This window comes from Halichoerus grypus, chromosome 13 (genome assembly GCF_964656455.1).
Source record: "Halichoerus grypus chromosome 13, mHalGry1.hap1.1, whole genome shotgun sequence".
Taxonomy (NCBI): Eukaryota; Metazoa; Chordata; class Mammalia; order Carnivora; family Phocidae; genus Halichoerus; species Halichoerus grypus.
Genome location: NC_135724.1, coordinates 29618668 through 29645493, shown reverse-complemented (window position 1 = coordinate 29645493; position 26826 = coordinate 29618668). Strand labels below are relative to the sequence as shown.

At 35.1% G+C, this 26826-nt stretch overlaps 1 protein-coding gene across 1 annotated transcript; it reads right to left on the bottom strand.

Annotated features, from left to right (window-relative positions):
* Positions 1-4644: 4644 nt before the first annotated feature.
* On the bottom strand, positions 4645-14577 carry SYT4 (synaptotagmin 4). The gene is made up of 4 exons (XM_036109732.2): positions 14291-14577; positions 10513-11327; positions 8707-8827; positions 4645-7377 (listed from the first exon to the last, which is right to left on the bottom strand). The coding sequence occupies exons 1-4, from the start codon at positions 14322-14324 to the stop codon at positions 7070-7072; spliced, it is 1278 nt and encodes a 425-aa protein (XP_035965625.1). The 5' UTR covers positions 14325-14577; the 3' UTR covers positions 4645-7069.
* Between the last annotated feature and the right edge of the window lie 12249 nt (positions 14578-26826).

The following is a 26826-nucleotide window of genomic DNA, read 5'->3' as shown; positions in this document are numbered from 1 at the left end:
AGGCAGACTTTATTCAAGATTATTGTAATAAGAGAGAGAGATTGAACTCCAATCAGAATACAGCAAAGATAACTGGGGATTTATAATCAATGAGCAGAGTGCAGGGTCAGTGGATGTAAGATTACTAAGAGGAACTTCATTAGCTATCAAGAGTAGAGGGATTCTTAGTTAATTGGCTTGACAGAATTCTTGCTAAAGGCAGGTCAAGGACTTAGATATCAAAGATCAGGATGAGAAACACGATCAGATATCAAGTGTGGGGGAGGGGATTTTCAATAAACTGGCTTAGTAGGATTCTTTGCTAAAACTTGGTTCCAACAGGCTAAGGTTGAGGCATAACAAGAAGAGGGCTCGTGGAAGCCTGACCAAAGTTTGGTCAAAAAGAGTCTTTGTTGTATGATCTGTGTTAAGGAAGGGAGAAAGGAAGGAAGGAAGGAAGGAAGGAAGGAAGGAAGGAAGGAAGGAAGGAAGGAGGATGGGAGGGAAGTTAGAAGGAAGTAAGAATGAATGAACAAACCTAGGGAATTAATACAACCATAATTTCACAGTGTTTTCAGTGTTTGCCATATGTCTGACATTATCACAAGAATTGGGAAAGAAGCAAAACACATGATTCTGTGCCAGCTTAAAAGCAGGTCAGTGTGATGCTTATACACAAAATGAGGACTTGGTATTCAGGAAGCCGTAGGTTCCATCCCATCTTTGCCACTATGTGGTTCAAAATTAGATGAGATTCTGAGATTTATCTTCATCATCAGTAGAACTAAAGGAATATTACCTACATCTGTGTTGGGCTGTACACTAAATGAGATGATATAAATTAGAAAATGCATTGTATTGTTGTTTTAAATTTCAATCCAATAAATGTTTGCATTACCTACTACCATGAACAGATATGGGGGATGCAGGCATGCATATCACAGAGAGACTTCCCATCAGACAAGAATACAAACTTTAGACAAGTACTTCCAAGTGCAAGGTAGTGCGTGTTAGCACTAGAGGTAATACAGAAGCTTCACCAGCGTCATCAGTGTTCTCTGAGACCTGGGTCAGGGCGGCAATTTGGGGTTGAGAACTAGATGCATTTCCCATCCAAAGGTCATGTGTCTCTATGGGTTCTCCATTGAATGAATGTCTTATCATTGTAGCAGAGCCCGAGACAATACTTTCAGCGCTGCTGCCTTCTCCGCCTGCGCCGTGTGGACATTCGAGGTGCAGACCTGGGCATCTACTTGCTTGCTCCGATTTCCCAACTGCTCTCTGCATGACCTTGCACAGGCCACCTAAGTAGGCCCTTCAGGAATTCCCTGATCTTAAAATCCTTCGCTTAGATGAGCTTTGGTATTTCACTGGGCTATCTTTCATGTGTGCTATATAACCTCAAAGTTGGGATTTCAAATCATCCACAGGAAATATTCTTTTTTCTTTTTTTTTTTTTATCATCCACAGTAAATTTTCAAGTGAAATCCATATCCTACTTGATTTTAAATTGTCTTTCCTTGAGCTCAGATGGTGTCCTATCAGGGAATACAGAATCACTTTAGTACTAGCTTAATACTAGAAATTGTGAGTGTAAATCCAGTTCTAAGAAATAAACAATAAAACAGAGTTCATCCCAAAACTAATTTGAAAAAGTTTGGGATGTCTATTATAGTCATATTCCTTCTCATATATAATAAATTACATCAGAAGGACAAAAAATCCTTTTATCTCTTGTAGTGGCTTTTTTCCTACTATTATTCCTTAACAATAGTGGTTTTTACAATTTTTCCCATATAATAATCAATTAGATTTGATTAAAATCTGGCACTTATGGTGGCTTACCCTTAATTAAATAAATATTCATTGAACTTCTATATGCAATTCTAGCTACTTTAGATATGTAAAGATCAATAAAATACATGAAGGCCTTATGTTATAATGGGAGAATAAATACATGTTCCTAAATAGCCATTTAAAATTGGTGCTGTGAAGATTACTAAAAAGCCATAAAGAGGAATAAGGAACTGCTCTATATGCAGCCAGGGAATGATCTCCATGATATATTGTATAGCATGCTTTTGTTCAACTAACAGGGAAATATGAATAAATGTACACATTTGTTTATATTAAAAATTAGAAGGATTAAATTATAACCTTTAAAAGTCATTATGTATGGGAAAGGAGAAATGGTTGACTGTGGAAATAGAGGATGGGCTTCTGTTAATGTACTTTGTTTTGTAAATGGATCTTTAGAAAACTAAATATTAAATACGGAGGGCACGTGTTGTGATGAGCACTGGGTGTTATATGCAACTAATGAATTGTTGAACACTACATCACAAACTTATGATGTACTATATGCTGGCTAAATGAACATAATAAAAATAAATAAATAAAAATATGTAAATATTTCATAGAACTATGAAACAAAATTGAATTTAGAAATCAATTTCTTAAAAGCAGAAATAAAAGCAAACAAACAATTTGCTTTAATGAATGAGTCGGTGGCATACTTACATAGGAACCATCCCAAAAGACCTTACAAAGCGGTCACCTAACTATATATTCCTAGGGAGATATATGTTAAGAAAAATGAATTGCCCCCAAAGTGTGTTAAATATTACTAAAATTCAGAAATCATATTGCTGGTAGTAATGTTAGTATTAACCCTTTTTGTTAAAAAATTGTTATAAGTGGCTTCTATCTTATACTTTTTTTTCTTAACAGTTTTATTTAGGTATAATTTATATATAATAAACTGCACATATTTAAAGTGTAGGATTTGATAAATTTGGATACATGTATATAACCATGAAACCATAATCACAATCACGAAAATGAACATACCCATCATCCCAAAAGTTTCCTCTTCTTCCTTTTTAATCTCTCTCAGTCACACCTCTCCGTACACCCCCTTCAGTTCCAAGTAAACACTGATCTGCTTTTTTATCATTACAGATTAGTTTGCATTTTCAAATATTTTCTATAAATGAAATCTACATTATATATTCTACATTGGGGGGTAGGGGAGATTATCTGGCTTCCTTAACTCAGCATAATTATTGTTAAGACTCATATATGTTGTTGCATCTTTCAATAGTTCATTTAACTTCATTGTTCAGTAGTATTCCACTGTGTAGACAGACCACAATTCATTTACCCATTCACCTGTTGATGAACATTTAGGTTGAGTACAGATTTTGGCTATGACATATAAAGCTGCTATGGAAATTCATGTACAAGTGTTTATGTAAACATAGGCTTTAATTTCTCTTTGTAAATACCTAGAAGTGGAATGACTGGGTCGTATGGTAGGTGTATGTTTAACTTGTTAAAAACTGACCGCTTGTTCCCCAAACCAGTTGTCTCTCTCTCTCTCCGTCTGCATTTTACATCCCCACCAGCAGTGTGGGAGAGACCTTGTTCTTCTAAATATTCACCAACACTTGACATGTTCAAACTCTAACTTTCAACCACTGTCATCGATGTGTAGACGTATCTCACTGTGGTCTTACTTAGCATTTCTGATGACTAATGCCCTTGGAAAATCTCCTCAGTGTCTCTGGTTGCTTTTGGCAACTAAAATATATTTGAACACTTAAATATAATGGCCAACTCTTTTGACATACCTGTGCACCTTCCTTACAGTTAATATGATTTGCAGCAAAAATATAATGGCAACAGATTCTAGCTGCATGCCATTTATAGGGCTGTTTTTCCAAGTGTGTTAACATGGAACATCTCCATATAGATTGAGGTTATAAACAGTGGCTGATCTGCCAGTTGTGGGCCCCATAGTTCCCATTCACCTTAGCTCGTGTTTGATGGGAACACTGCAGATGTCCTGAGAGTTTTTTCTCCCCCTTTCTAAGATGAAATAAGACTTCCATTTCCACACCTTTTTTCTAACCAGATCTATCCGGTGCAAGGACATGGGAAAAATGAAAAAGAAAATAAAAGGTAGTAATAGAAAACAGGTAATGAAAGAGACTAAAATGAGAAATAAGATGACCAAAGAGAAAAAAATAGATTAAGAATGGTGCTAGAAAATAGTGAAAAAGTAAATAAAATATGGAAAAGTGAGTATACTATAGAAAGGAAAAGTCTTGGAGCATGTGGGTGGCTCAGTCGGTTAAGCATCTGACTTCAGCTCAGGTCATGATCTCAGGGTCCTGGGATCAAGCCCCGCTCAGCAGTGAGTCTGTGTGTCCCTCGCCCTCTGCCCCTCCGCCCCCCGCTCATGTTCTCTCTCTCTCTCTGTCTGTCAAATAAATAAATAAAATCTTTTAAAAAAAGAAGAACGGGAAAGTCAAAGAATTTGGGCACTATCCCCTTTAAGGGTCTAGCAGATCCAGTTGATGAGGACTTCTTCAGGAGAGTGGTATGGTATGGAGGGAAGAACGTGGTCAGCCAAGAATTTGAGTCAATTGCCTAAGCTCCTCAAGTCTCGGTTTTTGCTTCTGTATCATAGGGATAATAATAATTGTCCCAGATGATTGTTATGGGGATTAAACAAAATAAAAGAAGATATATGGAAGACCTTGGTGCTGAATCACTAATGATCCCTATTCTATGCCAGGAGATCCATTCAGGAAACTTAAAGCTTAGAAAGAAAGAAGAGAATTCTTAGTACAGTCTATTGGCAAAAAGTTTGAGTTGAAATGGGTTGGGCAAAAGCAGCAATTTATTCATGTCTTACAAACATGGTCTTACAAACATCATACAGAGCTGGCACGAAAGAACAGACACCATCTCTTACACCATGCTTCCTTCCAAATCACTTCTATTGAGTTACGACATCAGAACAAGTCAGTTACTGAGTTACACGGTTCTTCAAACATAGACACCTCCCCATGAGGGTGGCTGGATTGGCTAATCAGACGAACAGTTAATTTACATGTTTCATACAGTGCAGGATTTGTAACAGAATTCAAGATATTCACATTGATATTGTAATACGTTATAAAACAGTATAATTTTCAGAAGATGATGGGATCGCAGATGTCCCTGCCTGTTTTCGATTCTAGTTTTCCTTCTTTCTTTTCTTAAAAGCAATTACAAAGAGTTTTACTCAACTTTTCACACTCAAAAACACTTTAAAATTTAAAAACTAAAAACTATTTACAAATTATTCATTGTAATTTTAAAAGTATTCGTTGTTGGTTTTGCTGTTCCACTTAAAAAAGAAATCACCCTCCAACAACCGTACTTTACTCGGTACCACCATGGCCTTCCGGCTGCTGTGAAGGATACTTTGAATCGGCTCCTCACAACTTTTCAGAGCTCCAAAATATATTCTATTCCATGGCCCACGATACCAAATATACATACAATAAAAGGGCCCTCTAACTTCCCCAACCACACACTAACTACGACTCGTGTTGTGTTGCTTTCATAGAAATGCCATGAGGTGACGTTCTGGTGGATAAAGACAATGATTAGGGAATATTCTTTTTTAATCCCAAAGTCATCTTAAAGCACAAAAAAGAGGCTGACTTCAATCTTTGTACATACAGAATGTAAAACATTTTCTTTACATTAGGCATAGTCATAAAGAGCATGTAGGTTGTTTTGAAAATGCATGTGTCATAGATTTACAAACACTGTGATATCAAACACATTCTCGAAAACGGCTAAGGTACTGAAACAAAACCTGACTCAAAATGTAAATTTCTCAGTAGACTTTATTTCTAACTTGCATATTTAATAATTCGACTGTATCCAGTTTCACTCATACGCTCTAAAAACTCAAATATGGTGACGTGACCTCAAGTTCATCCTTTCAAGGAATCCCAGGGCGCTGCTTTGCTCAAGCAGGTTTTTACTGAATTTCAGAGCCCTGGTCCTGGCAAACCATGCGAGACACCAGTCTATAAACTGCTCCACAGACAACAGCTCAAGACAAATTAGCCTAGGAAAGATAGCGAAACATACTTTGTTGTGCTAATTTGACAGCCTAAATAGATTTTGTGTGAAAACGTGTAAATTATATTAGGCTTTGCTGTATAGTTATTTTTCAGGCATTCCTTAGTCTGTTGGTTTAAGTGATGCTTTCTATCTGGCAGTGGTTAAAACTTCAGTCCTGTCTGTTTCTTTCCAAATAGTAGCTTAGTCCTTTCTGGGGGAGGACAAGCTACGTGAAGACTTAGTCATGCCCTTTCTCTGGACGAGGGATGGCCTTGAATGCACACTTGTGTACTATACACATTTCCTTTCAGAAAGCTGCATTTCTAACTGGATTTCTAGCTGAAGTTTATTTCTTTACCCACTAACTAATTCCACAATTTCACAAAGGTAAACAGGGCTTTCTTAGACCACACTGATGTTTGTGAAGGGCAGTGAATAATTCAAGGCCGTGGTTCTTATGTGAGATCATATTTTCCAACAATTTGACTCACATATAACCTTAGGAGGGAGAAAAATAATATTTCAGCCACAGTGTTCTCAACTCAGCCCTTTAATAAAATGATTTCTCAGCTTGTTCACTGTCCTTTTGAAACAAAACCAAGTTACTCCTTGTATAATAAAATTGTATCAAATAATTAAAACTAAAGAGAAATGACCATATACTTTTATATGCAAGACAACAATATATGCACATGACATAATGAATAAAAACAAACTAGAGAACGTTTCTTTATCTTTGGATTTAAAGAAAAATTGATTTCCCCGTCTGAAGAAAAATGGATGAATTTTCATAAGAGAAAGCATGCTTTTCATTTCTAAATCCAGAAAAATCACATTGTTTTCCAGTGACATGTTCCCATGAGATCATCACCTTCTAAACCACATCCATAGCTTGGGATTGCACTGCAGGATTCATAAAATGCTTGGCTACTCTGGTAACCTGCAGAAGAGACTGAATACCTCATGAAAATTTATCCAACTTCTCGAATATTGGGGGAAAATATCATGATACACATTTACAGTTACTTTCTGGTCTGCTAATTCAATCCATTTCTAACAACAACAAAAAAGGGCAGCTTGTTGTCACAAGCTTGCAATCACGTATCAGGAAAAAAAGAGAAAGAAAATTGCTCCTTGCCTAGTAAAAATCATTAAGTTCCAACTCATCATGGCTAGGATGCTACCCATCACAGAGCATATGCCACTTGGCAATTTGTCTCCTGGGATAGTCACAGATCTCTTTCCAGTGCTCTCCACCGGTTCCTTCCGCCACTGCTCCCAGGACCAACCGCCCTATCACCTCATTTCTGGACCCCCTTTCAGAATCCAAAACCAGAAATTCAACACTTATCTCTTCAAGACCCTCACAAGGAATATCAAAGACAAACAGTTCATTGAACACTGCATTGGGGGTGCATTTCTTCACATGAGTCTTCTTTTTCGAGATTCTCTTTTTGGCATGGTACAGGTTCACTTTCACATAGGGATCTGCAATGGTAAACGACAGATGTTATACCGGCAGAACCTGGCTGGAGAGCTGGTCTCAACATAATGGTGCCCTTAGAGATCACTGCCTGCCAATAAAGTGAGATTGCAATGAAAATGAGTCAGAACAAAGTGAAAATATGGATCAAGCTTGGCCTCTCTATTATCAACAAATTGAAAATAAGTAAGAATGTGCAATGTGAAGAGAAAACAGTTCTAAACCACAGGATGGGAAATGAAGTATAATGGCAAGAAGAAGAGATAATATAAAAAAAAAATTCTAATGGCTCATTCTGATTACATATAACTCAGTCCAGAAAATAAGATGGAAGAAAAAAATATTGGACAAGACCTAACCTGACTGAGTTGTATGACTTTGGGTGAGTCTTTCTACCTCTCTGCCTTTCTGTTGTACAGGCATTTAGAATTCACAATGGCAATGTCCTTTTGTGCTTTAAAGTTTGTGCTTTAATCACCAGCTGGGTTTGCTTCCTGTTTTCCAGTATTGATCTTCCCTGTGTCATCCTTAATGTGTGGATTGTAGGATCATAATACCTTATCACACATTTAATTATATTATTTTTGCCTCTTTCTGGTTGAAGCATGTGAGTTCATTTTAGCTTCCTAATCTAAACCTTTAAGATCATGTGTTCAATTACCATTAATGAACAATAGTAGTAATAATAATAGAACTAGATGTTATTTAATGAAGCATATCTTTCTAGTCTTCACAATCCCCCTCAAGGTATTAGTACATCTAGTTTGTATAGAGATTATGAAACATAGCCAAGATTATATGCTAAAATGGAAGGGTTAGAATCTGAACTCAGATAATTTTAACCCATAGGTCATATGTTCTTTTCACTGTGTGATACAACAAGGAATTTTTTTAAATTAGTCACAAAACTAAAAGCTAGTGCTTAAAGCAGATACATAAGGAATTAAAGGAAAAATAATAAAAAACAATAGAAGTGTAAGTGTAGGCAGGCTCACAAAAATACTAAAATTAAGAACTCTTCTCCCAAACCATTGCTATATTTTTGGCAATGACCTCTCACCTCTGCATTTATCACTGCTTTCTGCTTCAAACCCACACAGTCAGACATCTACCATGTATTAGCAATGGCTTAGATCTTAGCAGCATGTAGTTTTCTTTTTCTTGCTAATGGCATTGGCTCACATTGTTATTTCATTAAATGAGAAACAGAAAAACAATCACATCACTTGTGCTTGTGAGTAAAAGGTAAATTAAAATCATGTTGGTTGCTAACTATTTTGCCCAATGTATTACTCACTTATACCTGAGACTGAATCTTTCAGAAGCATTCTTACCTGAAAGTCCAGACACATCAGATTTAGGCAGGTGTCGAGCTTTTAAAACCACCACAGTGAGAGTATTTGTAGTGGACTGATAGCACAGAGAGATCAGTAACTCACCCCGTCCTGAAGACTTCTAAACAAAGAGAGATGTGGTGTAAGTATTTTTATTATTTTTTTGTTTTGAAATGTGTACTTATAGAAACACTTTAAAGCAATATAACACTGTTATTTAAATGTAATTTTCCTACTTATTTTCATTTTAATATGCTAAGGAATTCAAGAGTAACTACAGTCTTTTATACAGTACTATCACCTTCTAAAAACGACTGCCATCTTGTGATGGTTTTAGGTACTACAGGATGTTAAAATATGTAATGAGTGAGCCACACCCATTACTGAAATCTTCAAAAGGGTCGAGTACAGCCTATATAGAGGTGGTGGTGTTCTTTACTTTTGATTTTTAATTAAATAACTACCTTTTGAAGTTATTAATAGTAATACAAATTGTCTAATTATTTGAATGGATCTGTGTAGGGCAAAATGACTCGTTAAGTTTGACTTGATTTCAATTTTTTAAAAAGTACTGATATTATTGGAATTCGAATTCAGACCAACAGAAATTTATTCTGACTGCTACCATCTCCTGCCCCAGAGGGCTGATGGAGTTAAAATTCTCTGTCCCCAGCCCCGACTCGAAGTCCTCATTCAAATCCAAGAAATGAATTAAGTATTAGAAGGAATTGACCCAATTTTTAATACTTTGTTTTTGGAAAGTATCACAAGATCCTTCTTTGTATGCTACTTAGATTTTATTTGTACCTTAAAGACATTAGGTAAGAAGACCAATAACTCAAATTACAAGTTTTACCTGATACTAATAAAATGTAAACTCAGGGCTAGATTATAACTAAGAATGATGACTGGCCAGAGCTCCTAAAACTTCAATCTATATACAAAAACTGACATGGGGTCATTATATGAATAAGCAGCCCAAGAAGAATAAGAGTAGGGAATAGATCTTTATTCCTACTGTGCCGTTAAACAGCCCGGTGTCTCAAACAAGCTACTGAATTTTCTGAACCTTGACTTTTCATTAATTTCAACAAAGAAACAAAGGTGAGCTTTATGGTATTCTATAAAATCATGCCTTAGAGAAACAAATTACTCTGAAGTACTACAGTTTAAATCAATTGAGTTCTATATTTAAAGGGGAAATAGGATTAAATTGGATATCTTATCATTGTCCAGTAGTCGCAGAACTACCAAAGCAGTATAACTACAAAGGCAGAGTAACTCACTTCTCGTTATACAACATAGTGATGAACATTTATAATTCAATATGATGTGATGTCTCCTCCTTGAAAAGCAATTCCATGAAAAGTCAATACAACTTCCAAATCCTCGGGATAAATTGATTTAATTTTAAATACCAATTTTAAATTCAATTATGCTGACCTTGAGACATCTTTGTTAACTTGTTTATGAATAAGAAATATTTGCCTGAATTTTAGGTTAAGTGGCAGTCCTAGTCAAAATACTTATGATAGAAATTAACAGAAATATTTATATAAGTGTTATTTAAATATCCATAGGATGCCTATTTATTTTATATAATTAAAATACTTCAAGCATTTCAGTTGTAGATCAAATTTTCTTTCATCTACTCTAGTCCCTTGCTCCCCATTTGATTATGATTAATAATAATTAAACATAGTAAAGATATGTATAAAACTTATCAGTTTAATGAAAAACCCCTAGATAAGAAAAAGCTACATAAAAGATTGTTTATAAATACTTTAAGCACTAAAAATGAATTACCCTAACATTTCTCTTGATAATCTCTCTGTTCATTAACATTTTTCCATCAGATAATTCAATTCCTGCAAGAGGAATAAGGACTTCTCCAATGATATCATCTCTTGAAAACCTGTCAAAACTCAAAATTGTGAAGTGCAAGGCCAACTCTTGGATCTGGGTGTAGAGGATCCCATAGAATGTAAAGGTCTCATCAAAAGCTGGGTCCAAGGTCTTTCTCAGAACTCTGGTTTTCACTTTATGCTTCTTCTCTGGGAGGATTGTCATTTTGATGTATGGGTCAGAGGTCATCGACTGCTCATCCATGGCCGGCAAGCCACGGGCTTCCTTGATATTCACCACAAATGCTTTCTTCTCAAAGTTGTACTCTAAGGAGAAGAAGAGGGTTCCCAGCTTCTCCTGCTTCTCTTCTGAAGTAAGGGAAGTGCTGGACTTTAAGCTATCAGGGGAAAGAGCCTCTTTCTCCCCTTCTGAAAAGAGCTTTGGGGTCACATTCTCCAGATCAGAAGGGCTACTAGCTTTGAGGTTTGTTTTGGGAAAATTGCCATTGAGATCTCTCTTCTCAAGGTCAAGATGTAATGAATTCTTTGGCACAGCTGGTTTATTCTTTACTTCATTTTTGTCATCTGCTCCAAACTTCTTCTTGCTACTTAGATTTTCAGGATAAATATCAACTCCTTTTAGGACGTGCACAAACTTATATGGAGGAGTCTTGTTAGACTTGGATGATTTTCTCTGACAGCAGATCCATGCAAACAGAGAGACTGTGAAGACCAGGCCAAATGCACTGAAGATCCCCACCACTGTGGGGATTTCATCTGAAAAATCAAATGACCAATAATATATATTAAAGGAGCGGAGTTGGAGATATGAGCCTATTTGAAAAGCATGCTGGAGCTGGCAATTGCTGTAGGTTGCACAGATTGGATTACTTTCTGACTATTCTGGGTATGAGTTATGTACATATTGCATATCACCTTCAGGAATAAACACATACACTGTGTGACATACAGAAAAAAAAATACATTATGATAGAAACTTCTTCATTTCAGTAGTTTTTTCATAAATAAAATAAAAAGATGAAACTGGGGTTAGGTCAGGGATGAGGGATGCTAAATGACCCTGACCTACCTTTGTTTTCTCAGATAACATGAGTCAACTATAGCATGATAGGTCAGTACTAATTTCATTATGCCTTCTTGACATTTTGAGGCTTTCCAGAAGCATCAATTTTTACTGACTATGAAACTCTAAATGCACATTCTTCAAATAGTGAGAAATTTTGTATTCTTAGTAGTTCATTATTTATCCTGGATTCAAGCAGGAAACATCTAGGGGCTAGTGGTTCCAGGAATTTTAAGAAATGAAGGAACATTATCTGCTATTATCACAAACTCATCAATAATTTCCATTCCAATTATGGAACACTGGTAAGAGAAATGTTACATATATTAGGGAAAAGAAGAACAAAAAAAGATGAACAACAGGGTGTTGATATTATATAACTTATACAGCTGCAAACTCCTTGTATACAGACCCAAAATTTCTCAAACACTGAATTATCCAAAGTACAAATTAATTATACCTAAGTGGGATAAAAATAAAACAATGGCTACAAATGAATCATCATTCCTTAACATGTATTGAGAAAAGTGAGTATAGATAATTTAGAGTTCAATTTTATCCATAACTGATTTTTTTCTAGCATTTTTCCACATGGCAAATGGTAATAAAATTGAACTTGGCATTCTTTCCTTGAATGAGGGCACATTAAGTTACTGACATTAGGTAACATCGATTATGCATGAAGCTTATCATGTCCCATATGTAAGCATAGTCCTCCAAAAATGATTAGTAACACTGTGTAAGTAAAAGCAGTATTGCTATATCTGGACACAGTGCATCAGTTGAGTCAATGTTTAATATAATCATAATGAATATAACTAATGTAATATTATCTGCATTTAGTTTCATTCTTATCTATTTTTATCCCAAATAGTGAATAGTAAAGTTAGAAGTCCCAGTCAGGAAAGGGTTAAGGATTGTTTGAATAACCCCTGAAAGAACAATCTTTTGTTACTCCCCTTCCCCTCCCCCCAAATCTTCTGCCTATCTACTTCATAATTTCAAAACTGAACTCAAAGAATATAAGAATCAGTAATGACAAATAAGAGCAGACATACATAAGATTAAAAAGTAACAATAAAAAATACCATAGTTTAATTAGATCAACAAACTGATCATGTAAAGATGAAAAATAAACCTTTGAATTCCCCAAGTAGGAAAAGCAGCAAATGCTACAGAGAAAGAATGAGGCGAGAGCTAAAGATAATCAGCTAAACTTAGTATCAGCTTTTCAGTTTTTCCTCCTATTCAAGTCTTTGTGGGGGGAAAAAGAATCCACTCCTGGACTCTCTAATAATCCAAGGCCAGGAAGCAAAACCAAAATCATGAACTAAGGCAATTCTTAGCCAGTGCTAGGAGAACAATAAAAGCAATAGAAAATGATCCTTTTTTTTTTCCTAAGTAGACGGATGGCCCAAGCTAGGACATATTTTTCCCTACCACCATCTCTGAAAATGCCTCAGTATTAGAAAATTTCTTATTTTCAAATCAGAAATCGGGACTAAACATCACAACAATATAAAACTCAATCACCCAAATGGAAGGCTGTAAAGGAAACTCGTTTCTGAATATAATGTCACAGATTGTCTCTATCCAATACTTATGTCACAAGGCAAAATATTCAATATATCATGGAAAGACGCACATACTCCCTGTGTATTCTCTACTGATAAGGTCTTAAGCTTTTGAGAGTAAAGACCTCAGTCATTTCACTCAGTTTAATAACAATATCATGTACTCATAGATATCATTTCTTATTCACAAACTTCCATAAAATTCCGATTTTTTTTTGAATACTTGTAAAGTAAGTAAAACTCCATCTCTTGTCTTTGGAATATAATGGGACCTAAAAATACTACTTTTTAATTTGAAATACATCTGATTTTATTTACTGAGAGAAGGAGAGCAATAGTGCCAAAAATTTGGCATAGGAAAAGGGAAACTGAACTGGAAAACAGGATTCCTAATTCTACTTTCCAGTATCTTTTAGTTAACTGTTTGACCTGCAACACTTCCCTCATATCTCTGGGCTTTGGTTACCTCACCTGCGAAATGCAATGGACCAAGCCAGTTCATTTCAAATATCGCTTTAACCCTAGCATCATAGGATTCTGTGTCTTCCACTAGCAACATATTTCAAGGATACAAGAAAAACATAGCAGAGAAAAACAACCTTATGGTACACTCTATAATAAAATATACATCCCAAACCCCCAACATACAAGTTGTTTTATACCAAGATCAAACCCTTATGTAATCACAGAAACACTGGTTTCTCCTGGTAAGTTAAAAACAGATTTACCTACAAATAAAAATCACCTACAGAATTAATGAAACCAACAACAAACAGCAGACTCCTTTTCCCTTACTTAGCGCGTGCTGCAATTTACAGAGCTACCTGAACGTTTAGGAACTTCTTGGATGTAAAATCTCCCTAGCAGAAGGCAATTTTAAGGAGAAAGATAGCAAGGGAGAAACAACAGAGATAAGCCACGATTGCCCCTTTACAGTTCTCATTTTCTTTTCAGATTAACTACCTAGGAAATCCATATTCAACAACCTCTGGAAAAACAACAAGAACAACAACCACAACATCACAGCCCACCCTGGAGTATTCAAAAAACAACCGCAGTTATAAGTTGAGTAACTTGCTTACCAAATTCTTCCCGGCTGGTAGTGATCGGAGCCATTTTTTGCTGCGTGTTCTGTCCGAGGTGCTGAACGGAAAACTCCCTGGCTTGATTCACTTGCCTGGATCTGAAGCGCCGGCTTTCCCGAGTGCTGAAAACAACAGCGCAGAGCTCAGGGGACCTGCGCCTGGAACGGGAGGAGGCAAAGAGGGAGGTCCACTCGCCTTCGCACAGTGATTTGCCACCCCTGTTCCTGTTTTGGCTCTTCTGAGAAGCTCGTCTCTGAGACTCTAGACGTGGCTGAAGCCCGAATTGACGCAATCCTGACGCTACAGGGTTGAAATCAGCACCTGCCCTCCTCCCCTCCGCCCTCCAAGCCTCTCCTCTCCTTCTTTCTTCCTCCCTTCTCTCCTGAGGATTCAACACATACTCATCAATTATTTTAACTGTTGGACTACTGGAGATTAGCTTTGCTAGTCTGTGGGGGCTCAGAGGCGCAGAGAGATGAGCCCCCAAACTCATTCCTGTCAGTTTCTAATATAAAATCTTCTGATCATCAAGATCAGTAAAAGCCTGTCTGTGAGTTATCAGAATAATGCAATTTACAGAGATGATTTAGGGTAAGAGTGAGAAGAGAGAAATTTCTGCATCAAATGAACATTGTAACATGCAGGAATATGTTTCTTGCTCTCTAAATTTTTCTTGGATATGTTATACCTATGTTAGAAAAGAATGCACTGCACATTGATCCATTTGAAATAAGACAACAGTTTTCCCACTATAATCACTTATTTTCTAATAAATAGTCTAAACATTTTGCTGATGCTGTTGCTCCATCTGTCTATCAGCTCCCTTCCCTTTAATATCTGACATTTGACCAGTTAAAGTACTTAGGAACAGATGGGAATAATCCCTTCTGTATTCAGACTCACTCTCAGTTATGACTTTTGCATATAATGAGACTGCTCCTGGAATGACATTTCTGTTTAAAAGCCCTGACTTCTAATAGGATTGTGCAAAATAGTTAACAAGAATCAGACCAAAATTGAAAATGAATGAAATTGATAATTATTGGTTATTTTCACAGGAAAATATATTTTTTTTCTGAACTGATGATATTTCTGGGGTTGAGGAACTGGAGAATATATGGTGTCAGATTCTGATTAATTTTAATCTGAAGAGTGTGTCTTTTAAAACAAATGTTTAGCAATTTTCCAAAGGAGAGAACTCAGGTTGTAACTTCAACTGTCAATTATTGCTCCGCAAAGAATTCCTTTGCTCTGGAGCTCAGTGAGCAAATGACATTCAGTATGTGTTGGGATGGGGGAGGAGGGGGCACTGGGTGGCTCTCAGAAAGCCAATGTACAAGTGACAGGTTCCTGCACATTGGCAGGCAGTCGCTCTGAGCGACTGTGTCTGGGGAAAAATTAGCTTCAGTCTTTTGCATCATGGAAAATTTTATAAACCAAAGTCTTTTTCTTTCCCTTTCTACTTGCTCCCACATACTTGGCATTTTAACATTTTTCTAACAGATTTTTAAAAACCTTATATTGTCATGCTATGAAAACACACAAACTAATTTACTGTATTTAATTTTTTCCATTGGCAGAACCTGTGTTTTGTGTCCTTATCTTTTCACTTCATTCAGATTACTTGCTTCCTCAGTTATGCATGAACCTAGTGGGATTGTCCCTAGGAATAGGCATTCATTAGATGAAAGTGGCATTTATTTGTTATGCATATACCACGGGTAAACAAAATATATGGTATGAGGTTTACCAGAATGTGTGTTTCCTGGCTAAGTTATTGCTAACATATGGTCAAACTCATTTGTTGTAAATATAAGTACCTTATTTGTATGTTTTATATAAATTAGTATCTCATTAATTTTACCTTCAGGTGGCAAAATGCTGTCATCTAAAACCTGTCTAGAATGTTTAAACTCTGTTTCTACAGAACCCCATCCCACCCTGGGCTGTCTCATTTCTAAGGACACATTGTGATAAAATTACCTCTTGCCCAGAGCTAATGCTATTGTGAATATAGTAACTGTTTCATTGCTTGCTTTAAAAGCAAACTGAAATAAATGTTATTAATTAAAATGTCAGAGCTTTCCCTCATTTTCATTTGATGAATAGCGTATTATTTATTATCCAATCTCTTTAGACAAGCTTCTACCAGCACCAGATGAGGAGTGGGAAGATGATCCAACACAGAGGAAAAACCTGTAAGTTTCTTATGTTTGAGATTTATACCCTACCACATTATTACATTGTTCTCTTTCGAGTCAGCAAACAAGTAATCAATTCGCTGACGTGAACAATACCATTCTAGCGGCAGAGACTTGGGAGGAGGGGTTGTTGCTAGGTAACCACCTTTTTGCCACCCAAAACACACAGCCTCAAACAAGTTCCCGCCCTGGGAAACAGACCATTCTGTACAAGTGGCAGTGTTTACTTCAGAATGATTCTTTAACTGTTGAAATGGTTCAGTATTTACCCTACTTTATTTTGGATTCCGATTACAAACATCTATACATACTTTGAGAAACAATGAACAGAACACTTGAGTTCTGTTTGGTTTTAAGAAATCCAGTTGAATTTAAGACTATTGGTGATTCATTATATCATTTTTCCATCCATTAAAAAATTTTTTTTAACTTAATATATAGTTTGATAAAGCTTATATAGTTTATTATTTAATATAGTTTAGTCTATATTTTCTCTGGTCTCTTACTTAAAAATAGTATTGTTGGATGTGTTTAGGATCTTCTGCCAGGCAAAAGAAAATTTCAAAAGGTTTTGAGAATGTTGCGGTGATCTTCAGTAATCTTTAGTAATACCCAGATTAGTAATACAAAGGCATTTTACTGGTATGTGGGTGGAGTAGAATGAAGTATCTGATAATGGATAATGGATAATTGTTTTAATGTTCCAATCATTCTATTAAGAACGCTGGCTCTGATGTTAAAGGAAAAGATTTATATTACAAGCACACCCAACTCCAAATCCTGCAAGACAAATGCTTTCCCAATTGGTATAACAAAAATCCTTCCACTATGAACCATTTCTACATTTGTTTTTCTTCAACATATTCAGTATTAACTCTGTGACAACCTAAATTAGGATTTGATGGCTCACGAGTGAAAAATTCATTAGCCCAAACCACAAAAAAGCTTATCATCTTCCTTCTTCTTTCTTTCAACACACAACTATTAAACATGTACTAACTCTTAGGTTTTTGGTAAGTAGGGGATTTATATTGGTCAAGATGATAAAAATGATCCTTGTCTTAATGGAGTTTACTGCCTAAAGGAGGAGTGGACAGCTTTTCCTCTAGAACTGGGAAAAATAGATGATAATAACATTTATATTTCTTTTGTCTGGTATTTCCTATCAAGATTGGTCAGCAGTACTATTTTCTTACACCATATGCAAAAACAAACCCAAAATGGTTTAAAGACCTAAATGTGAGACGTGAAACCATAAAAATCCTAGAAGAGAGCACAGGGCATTAACTTCTCTGACATTAGCCATAGCAACTTGTTTTCTGAGGCAAGGGAAACAAAAGCAAAAATCAAGTATTGGGAGTACATCAAAATAAAAAGTTTCCGCACAGTGAAAGAAACAATCCACAAAACTAAGGCAACCTACAGTATAGGAGGAGATATTGGAGATATTTGCAAATGACATATCTGACAAAGAGTTAGCATCCAAAATATATAAAAACTTATAAAACTCAACACCCCAAAAACAAATAATCAAATTAAAAATGGGCAGAATACATGAACAGTCATTTCTGCAGAGAAGACATACAGATGGCCAACAGACATATGAAAAGTTGCTCATCATCATCTACCATCAGGGAAATGCAAATCAAAACTACAATGCCATATCACCTCACATCTCTCAGAATGTCTAAAATCAAAAACACAAGAAACAACAGGTGTTGGTAAGGATATGGGGAAAAAGGAATCCTCTTGCACTGTTGGTGAGAATGCAAACTGGTGCAGCCACTGTGGAAAATAATATGGAGATTACTCAAAAAGTTAAAAATAGAACTACCCCATGATCCAACAATCACACTATTAGGTATTTACCCAAAGAATACAAAAACACTAATTCAAAGGGATACATGCACCCTTATGTTTATAACAGCAGTATTTAAATAGCCAAGATATGGAAGCAGCCCAGGATTGATGAATGGATAAAGAAGAAGTGGTATATACATACAATGCAATATTATTCAGCCATGGAAGAGAATGAAATCTTGCCATTTGCAACGACATGGATGGAGCTAGAGAGTATAATGGTAAGCAAAATAAATCAGCCAGAGAAAGACAAATATCTATGATTTCACTCATATGTGGAATTTAGGAAACAAAACAAATGAGCAAAGGGAAAAAAGAGAGAAAGAGAGAGAAACCAAGAAACAGACTCTTAACTATAGAAAACAAACTGATGATTGCCAGAGGGGAAGTGGGTGGGGGGATGTGTTAAATAGGTGATGGGGATTAAGGAGTGCACCTGTTGTCATGAGTGAGCACCAGGTGCTCTATGGAATTGTTGAATCACTATATTGTCTACCTGGAACTAATATAACACTGTATGTTAACTAACTGGAATTAATATAAAAACTTAAAAAAAAAGAAAAAAAAGATTGATCAGCAATATACCATAGCTATTCAGTCTGTCCTTATTGACCCCTTTCTTCATAAGTGTAGATTCATTATTATTGTTAGAGCCAGATTGCATTCTTCCATTTTCTGTTTGTCCACATTTTTTCTTTACTTTAAGAGTCAAAGTTTCATTATACTATGAAGTTTCTGACTTACCAGTCCTCAAGAATTCATTCCGAGTTAAATTCTTATAGCATTAGCTCTACTGAAATCCTTTAAGTCAGCTTGACATATTATTAGCTATATACCAACAATTCCCAAAAAGATAAATCAAAGGCCTCCATCAATGCTCACTCCAAATAATCCACAAGGTTCCCATCTGTTCATGATCTTCTTTGCACCAATTTTTTCATGATTCCTGACCCCATTTTATTTTTACATTCTAGGCCTGTTTTTAAGTTGTGGTCTTTGAAGTGACTTCTCTAATTCTTCGATCTTGGTCCTCTAAAAAGAATTTGACCTGGAGGGGCACCTAGGTGGCTCAGTCATTAAGCTTCTGCCTTCAGCTTAGGTCATGATGCCAGGGTTCTGGGATCGAGCCCCCTGCTCAGCAGGAAGCCTGCTTCTCCCTCTCCCACTCCCCCTGCTTGTTTTCCTTCTCTTGCTGTGTCTCTCTCTGTCAAATAAATAAAGAAAATCTTTTAAAAAATAATTTGAGCCATTTTAGAAGCTTGTCCTGTTTCAGTTTACCTTGAAGATATTTCTTGTTAGCTCCTCAAAACACATCTATCCTCCCATTTCCAATCTATTATTCTTTTTTCTTAAGATTTATTTATTTTTATTTGAGAGAAAAAGAGTGAGTGGGGGGAGGGGCAGAGGGAGAGAATCTTCAAGCAGACTCCCCTCTAAGCATGGAGCTGATGTGGAGCGCTATCCCATGACCCGTGAAACCATGACCTGAGCTGAAACCAAGAGCTGGCCGCTCAACTGACTGAGCCACCCAGGAGCTCCTCCAATCTATTATTCTTAAGTCAGACTCTCTTAGCCTTCCATTAACAATAAAAATTGGAATATTTTATGTTTTTGGGAAGTGTGGGATCAGCAAAATTATACTAAAATTTTCAACTGAAATAGTGGAGATTTAACAAATATTTTATTACTTAATAATTAATGAAATATATATTTATTTTCAAAATATAAAAATAAACACTGGTACAACTAATAAAGATTAATGTCTAATAAATCACTGAATAGTATATATTCTAGCATAAAATAGCTATAAAATACAACAGGCAGCAAGGACAAAATTAAAATGATTATCAACAATATAAAAAAGACAAAATAAGTAAACTGTAATTTAAGTAAGCATAGATTTACAAACTCCAAGATAAATGGTTTCAAAATAAGTTAAAAAATAAAATTTAACAATATACTGTTCACAGAAAAGTACCAGACAATGACTACAAAATTAAAATAATAGAATGTATCATGATTTTTTAAAAAATATGGAGATGAGGGGCGCCTCGGTGGTTCAGTTGGTTAAGTGGCCGACTATTGATTTTGGGTCAGATCATGATGTCAGGGTCTTCGGATCGAGCCCCACATTAGCTCCATGCTCAGTGGGGAGTCTGCTTGAGGATTCTTTCTCTCCTTCTCCCTCTCCACCTCCCCCTGCTCATGTACTCTCTCAAAGAAATAAATCTTTAAAAAATATGAAGATGAAAAAATTAAATTTAAGTTAAAAAGTCAAGAAAAAAACATCAAAAGGAAGAAAATATGCAACTTATATTGATAAAAGTATATACTGACAATAAAAAGGCAACAATTTTTAAGGCTTATGTTCCAAATAACTTACCATCAAACACATAAAGCAAAACTGTAATAAATGCTGAAGAAAAATAAACAGAAACATAACTTTTTAGTAGACATTATAATCATTTCTTTCAGCCACTTACAGATCATCATAATTTCAGGTTTAGACCATTTATCTAAGGTGGATCAGTTTTACTGACAGTGCCTTTTAAACCATAAACAAGTAATTTTTAAAGCATACAAATTCTTGGAAAGCAGGGAAAATTTCTCAAATATGTAATGCAGGATTATTCAGAATTTTTTTAAAAGTGAGACAGTACTAAAATATATAATATTTCATTAAAAAAAGGGACTTAAACATCAATACAAAGTGATTTTCAAAGATGATATATTAGAACACCATTTAAAGAAGTAAATAATTATATGTGTATATACCATCATTCAATCATCCCCTCATTAGCACATATACATCACAAAGAAATTTTCACACAGGACCATGAGGCAATATGTGTGTTATTATACACTGTTTGTGGTAGCGGGGAGTTGAAGGCAACATGTGATTGTCCATCACAATGTGAATGAATATGTAAATTGTGTTGAAAGCAAATTATATGATAATATCCTGGAGTTAAAAGCAACAAACCATACTAACTATATGTACACATATATACATATATACATACATACACACATATTCCTACATATACAAACTATATATATACATACATGTACCTTATAAAATATTGAATAGACCGAGTTACATAAAAATATCATTTATGCAAAATAAACACACACACAAATATCACTACACATTTTCATAAATAAAAAACAAACACAGACTTTTCTTCAGGTTCTAGTGGATTCATTTGTGGCAGACCTGCCAGGAATAATTAGAAAATCCACATAAAATCTGTTTTAAAAAGTTTGTTTTAAAGCATTTATGAATTGATGAAGCAACTAAAGCTTTAAGGGCCAAGATATAAGTGAAACAGCAGAGAGATGAGCTGATATTCTGCAAGTCACTTTTCCTCTCAGGAAATTGGCTGATTCTTAAAAATCGGTAAGAAACTGTGCTAAGAAATAGAAAAACAAACAGATTTTTTGGCAATCTCACAGGACTGGAGAGGCAATAATTATAGTTAGGGAAAGCCTAGACAGTGAGGAGAAAAGTGGCTGGGATCCTGGAAAGGAAGGAGGTACAGAGATAGCTCCTCACTGAGTGATTTTACACCCAAGACACATGCACAGCTCTTCAACTTTGTGGGCAAAAGGCTCAAAAGCTAAGCAGAAAACTGCTGAAAAACAAAATTATGGTTTCAGTTGACTCATGAGGCTGAGGAGACCAAAATTATGCCTTATTATTCATCAATGTGAAATTTCCTTAGTAATCACCACAGGCTTCAGTCAGAAGCATTGAAGAACATCAAGAAGAGAGGACAAGTCAGCAGTAGAATGAGCCCTACCAAACTAGAACCCATTTAGCTTAATTCCTAAAAGGATTAATGTGATGTATTCCCACACAAAGGTAGCCTACCAGAGGACCTTTGAACCCAGGCTGAAGAAGATCATATCATATGGAGTGGCTATAACTTTTCATATACAATGTCCATCATTTAATAAAAAATATCAGATCTAATGAGAAAGTGAACCAAGGAGGAAATGCATAATTAAAAAATGGTCCATAGATTAGTGACAGAGATAATGGTCATTAATATTTTGAGAAAAGAGATGATAAGATATTTACTAGAGAACTAGAATTTATAAGACTCAGACTAACATTCTAGAACTGAAAAATAGAGCTTTTGAAATTAAGAAATGAATGGATATATTGAACAAATGACTAAATAAAGTAAGAGAGAATATTAATGAACCAGAAGAACAGTCAATAGATAATATCCAGACTAAAGCACAGAGCACTAAAAGTAATGAAAATTCATAAAACCACTTCAGAGATAAATGGGACATGATAAAAGGTAATAACATAATTGTAATCTGGCAACTTAGGTAGAAGTAATATTTGAAGAAAAAATAATGGAATTTCCCAACCCAAAGAAAAATATCAATTCATATATTCAAAAAGTACTGAGAAATCCAAGCAAAGGTAATAGGAAGAAAACCACATAGTACATCATGGTTAAATGACTAAAAACAAAAGAAAAAGAGAAAATTTGAAAGCAATCAGAAAATACAATATATTACCTTCAAAAAGCAGCAATAAGACTCATCTAATGCCTCATTAGAGATGACAAGTCTGAAGACAATAACTCTGAAATGATGAAAGAGAACAGTTGTCAATCTAGAATTTTGTATCAGCAAAACTCAAGGTGAATGAAAGAAATTTCTAGAAAAGCAGAAGCTGAGATAATTCATTGACAGCAAATGTTAACTAAAAGAGAGAAAATGATCACTGACCAAAACAGAAATGTCAAGCAAATTAAAGGACATGGAAAAGTGTCAATACATGTCTAAATGTAAATGACTTAAACAGTAAAAATGTACTGTGGTATCTAAAATATTATAGAATTGAATGTAGGGCTAACAACAATTCAGAGGGTAAGAGGAAGTAAATTGAGTTCCATTGTTTTAAAATCTGGGTAACGGTAAAAGGAATAATTTGTTATCCAGGAAAACTCTGAACAAGTAGCAGGGGGAAATGTGTATCTAAGAAGTTAGCAAATGCCAAAAAGCTAGTAAAAGCTAAAAGAAAAAAGAAAAGGTAGATAAAAGAAACAAGTGGTCCAACAGAATACAAATGATACTTTGGAGGATAGTAACTCAAAGATATTGTAATTACATTAACTAAAATGAACTAAATATACCATTTAAAAGGGGATAAAGGATTGTCAGACTGGAGGAAAAGATACAAACCCAATGCACCAACTCTACGGCACTTTACAAGAGACAAAATTTTAAAAGACAGAAAGCATCAAAGCAAAAGAATAGTAAATATACCTCCTGTACCCCAGCCAAAAGAAAGCTGTAACATTTATTTTTCTGATATACATATATTAGATAAGTAGATTTTTAAGTCAGACAAAAAGGCATTAGGAAAGATAATAAAGGATATTTTAAAATGAGAAATTTATAATTTTATCAGGAAGATAAACTTCTAAATTCGTATGTGCTCATTAATATAGCTTCAAATTGAAAGCACTAGATGAGAAATAGAGAAATCCACATCATCAAAGGAAATTTTTCCAAGTCCTTCTCATATTGGATAGAAGTAGACACAGATCAATACAGAAACACAGTATCTAAATGAATTAATAAATCTGAACTAATTATCAAATGCCATACAGAGCATTCTTTACAAGTGAATATAAAACATTTAGCAAAATTGATCATGAGATGGCCATAAAACAAGTTTCAAAACACCTCAAAGGACAGAAATAATTCAGTTTGTTCTCTAACCATAGAGGAATTAAATAAGAAATCAGTAGAGGGATGCCTGGGTGGCTCAGTTGGTTGGGCATCTGCCTTTGGCTCAGGTCATGATCCCAGGGTCCTGGGATAGAGTTCCACATCTGGCTCCCTGCTCAGCGGGGAGTCTGCTTCTCCCTCTATCTCTGCCCCTTCCCTCTGCTCATGTTCACTTTTTTTCTCAAATAAAGAATTAAAAAAGAAAAAAAGAAAAAAAAAGAAATCAGTAAAAAAAACTATCTGGAAAAAGCTCTACTGTTTGAAAACTAAGCAAACCCCGTATAAATAGCCCATGGGTCACAGGAGAAATCTCAATAGAAATTAGGAAAAAAAATGTGAACTGAATGACAATGATAACATTATAAAGCAGAGATAAAAACTATGAAATACAGCTTAAAATGTGCTTCGAAGGTAATGGACTTCTGTGCACATACCAGAATAGAAAAGAGAATAGAAAAGAATGTGGAAAACAGTGATCTAACTATTTACTGCAAAATGTTAGAAAATAAAAAGGAAACTCAACCCAAAGAATGCTGACAAGGAAAAAATGACAGAAAAATAAATTAATACAATTAAAAAAAAAAAAACTGCAGTAAGAAAACAACCTAACAAATCTAAAATAACTTATTTGATAAGATTAATGTTGCTGATAATTTCTGACAACAATGACAAGAAAAGAAAGAAGAAAGAAAAATACAAATCACAAATGACTCAAGAGAGTAAAAAAGGCACACCATAGAACAGGAGTTAGAGAATAATATAGTTGCAATACTTATTTCTGACAGGAATTGTATCCAGAAATATGTGAAGAAAAATCAATTTTTAAAAAACACATTCCAATTTAAAATAGGCAAAAGGATTGTATAGACACTTCACTAAGAAAGATACAATATTCCAATGGCTAATGATCATATGAAAGGAGCTTAAGCTCAGCAGCAGTAGTCTTTGGAAAATGCAAATTAAAACCACCCACAGGACAGTTCCACACACCCACTGAAAGGCTTAAAACGGTCAGGGGTGGGGGAAACAATACCAAATTTTTTTTTTTTTTTTTTTTTTTTACAATACCAAATGTTGGTAAGAATGTGGAGGCACTGCTTTTGGGCCTTACATTGGTACAAACATTTTGAAAAACTATTTGACAGTATCTAATAAAGCAGAACATAGACATAAGCTATAGCCCTGCAATTTCAACCATGGCTAAATTTTAAACTGAAATGACTACATCCAAATACAAGAATGTTCATAGCACCATTATTTGCAGTAGCCAAAAATTGAAATGAGATTCAATAAATAAATCTGTATGTTAGAATACTATTCAGAAATGAAAAAGAACAAAATGCTGCTGTATGCAACAAAGATGAGTCTCATAAATATAATGTTGAATGAGAGAAACCGGACAAGAAAGATTAAACACTATAAGATCCACTTATTTAAATTTCAAAAAAGTTAAGAAAAACATATCAGTGTTAATAGAAGTTGTTTGGTGATTATCTCTGTAGGAGGTAATAACTGAGATGGAGCACAGATTTCTGTGGGGTTAATATTCCCTATCTTGATCTGGACAGTAGTTACTACATTTTTAGTTTTTTGGGTTTTTTATTTCATTGAGTTGTTCAGTAATAGTTTGTGTACTCTTCTATATATATGCAATATGTCTTTATATTTAAGTTTGCTACCTATTTTACAAGGGTAAATGTATTATCAAGGACATATACAAACACATTAGGGTAGATATTAAAGTAAATGCACATAAGGGAAGAAGATATCACTGGTAATTGGACAAAAGGCAGAAAAATAAATTAGAGATGGACTGTGTATAATTTATTATGCAATTATGCTTTTTTTCCCCCCAAGTTGAGTATTCTTCTGAACTTTCACTTTCCAAGTACCTACTCAGTCTGGATCCTATCTCACAAAGATCTTCACTTCTTCCCCTGTGGAGTTAGAGTAACGTATCAGTTCTATGCTATTTCCTTACCTAGGTACAGATGTTATAAAAATAGATGGTATGAAAACTGAAAGTACTAGGAATCAGCTCTGCATAAAGAAAATGTATATGAAATGTGAACTTCTTGAACTTCTATATAAAATGAATATGCATTTTAAATGTCCTTCCCACGGTCTCAGCATTACCAAAAGAAATGAACAAGATAAAAGTCATACATTTTACCTGGCAATCCTAGAAACCCCATAGCATGTGAGAAGTTTGATTATGTATGTAATTCAATTCGGGGTAAAGTTCAGGGAGCTGGAACCATTATCTAGCATCAGACTGGAGGGATAGGAATGGGACGGTTTAGAATTCCACGACCTTAAACGTCCTTCCAATTATTCAATGCTAAGAAACAATCCACTACCTCAGAGGTAACAGCTCCAAAATCCCGAACATAAAGAACACTGCTAGAAACAGTCATGTTTAGGATTTTGGTAAATATTTTTTATTTCTCTAGAGTAAATACCCAGGAGTTGGATAGGCGGGTCCTGTGGTAAGTTTGTTTCATTTGATAGGAAGCTGCCAAACCATTTTCCAAAGTTAAATGTTCCATTTTTGCATTTCTATCAGTAACACATGTGTTCCAGTTGCTCTGCATCCTCACCAACAGTTGCTAGTATTAGCATTTTTAAATTTTGGTTTTTCTATTAGGTGTGCAAGGTACGTAGAGATCCTGCATCTTGGTTTTAATTTACATTTCTCTAGTTGTGATGAGC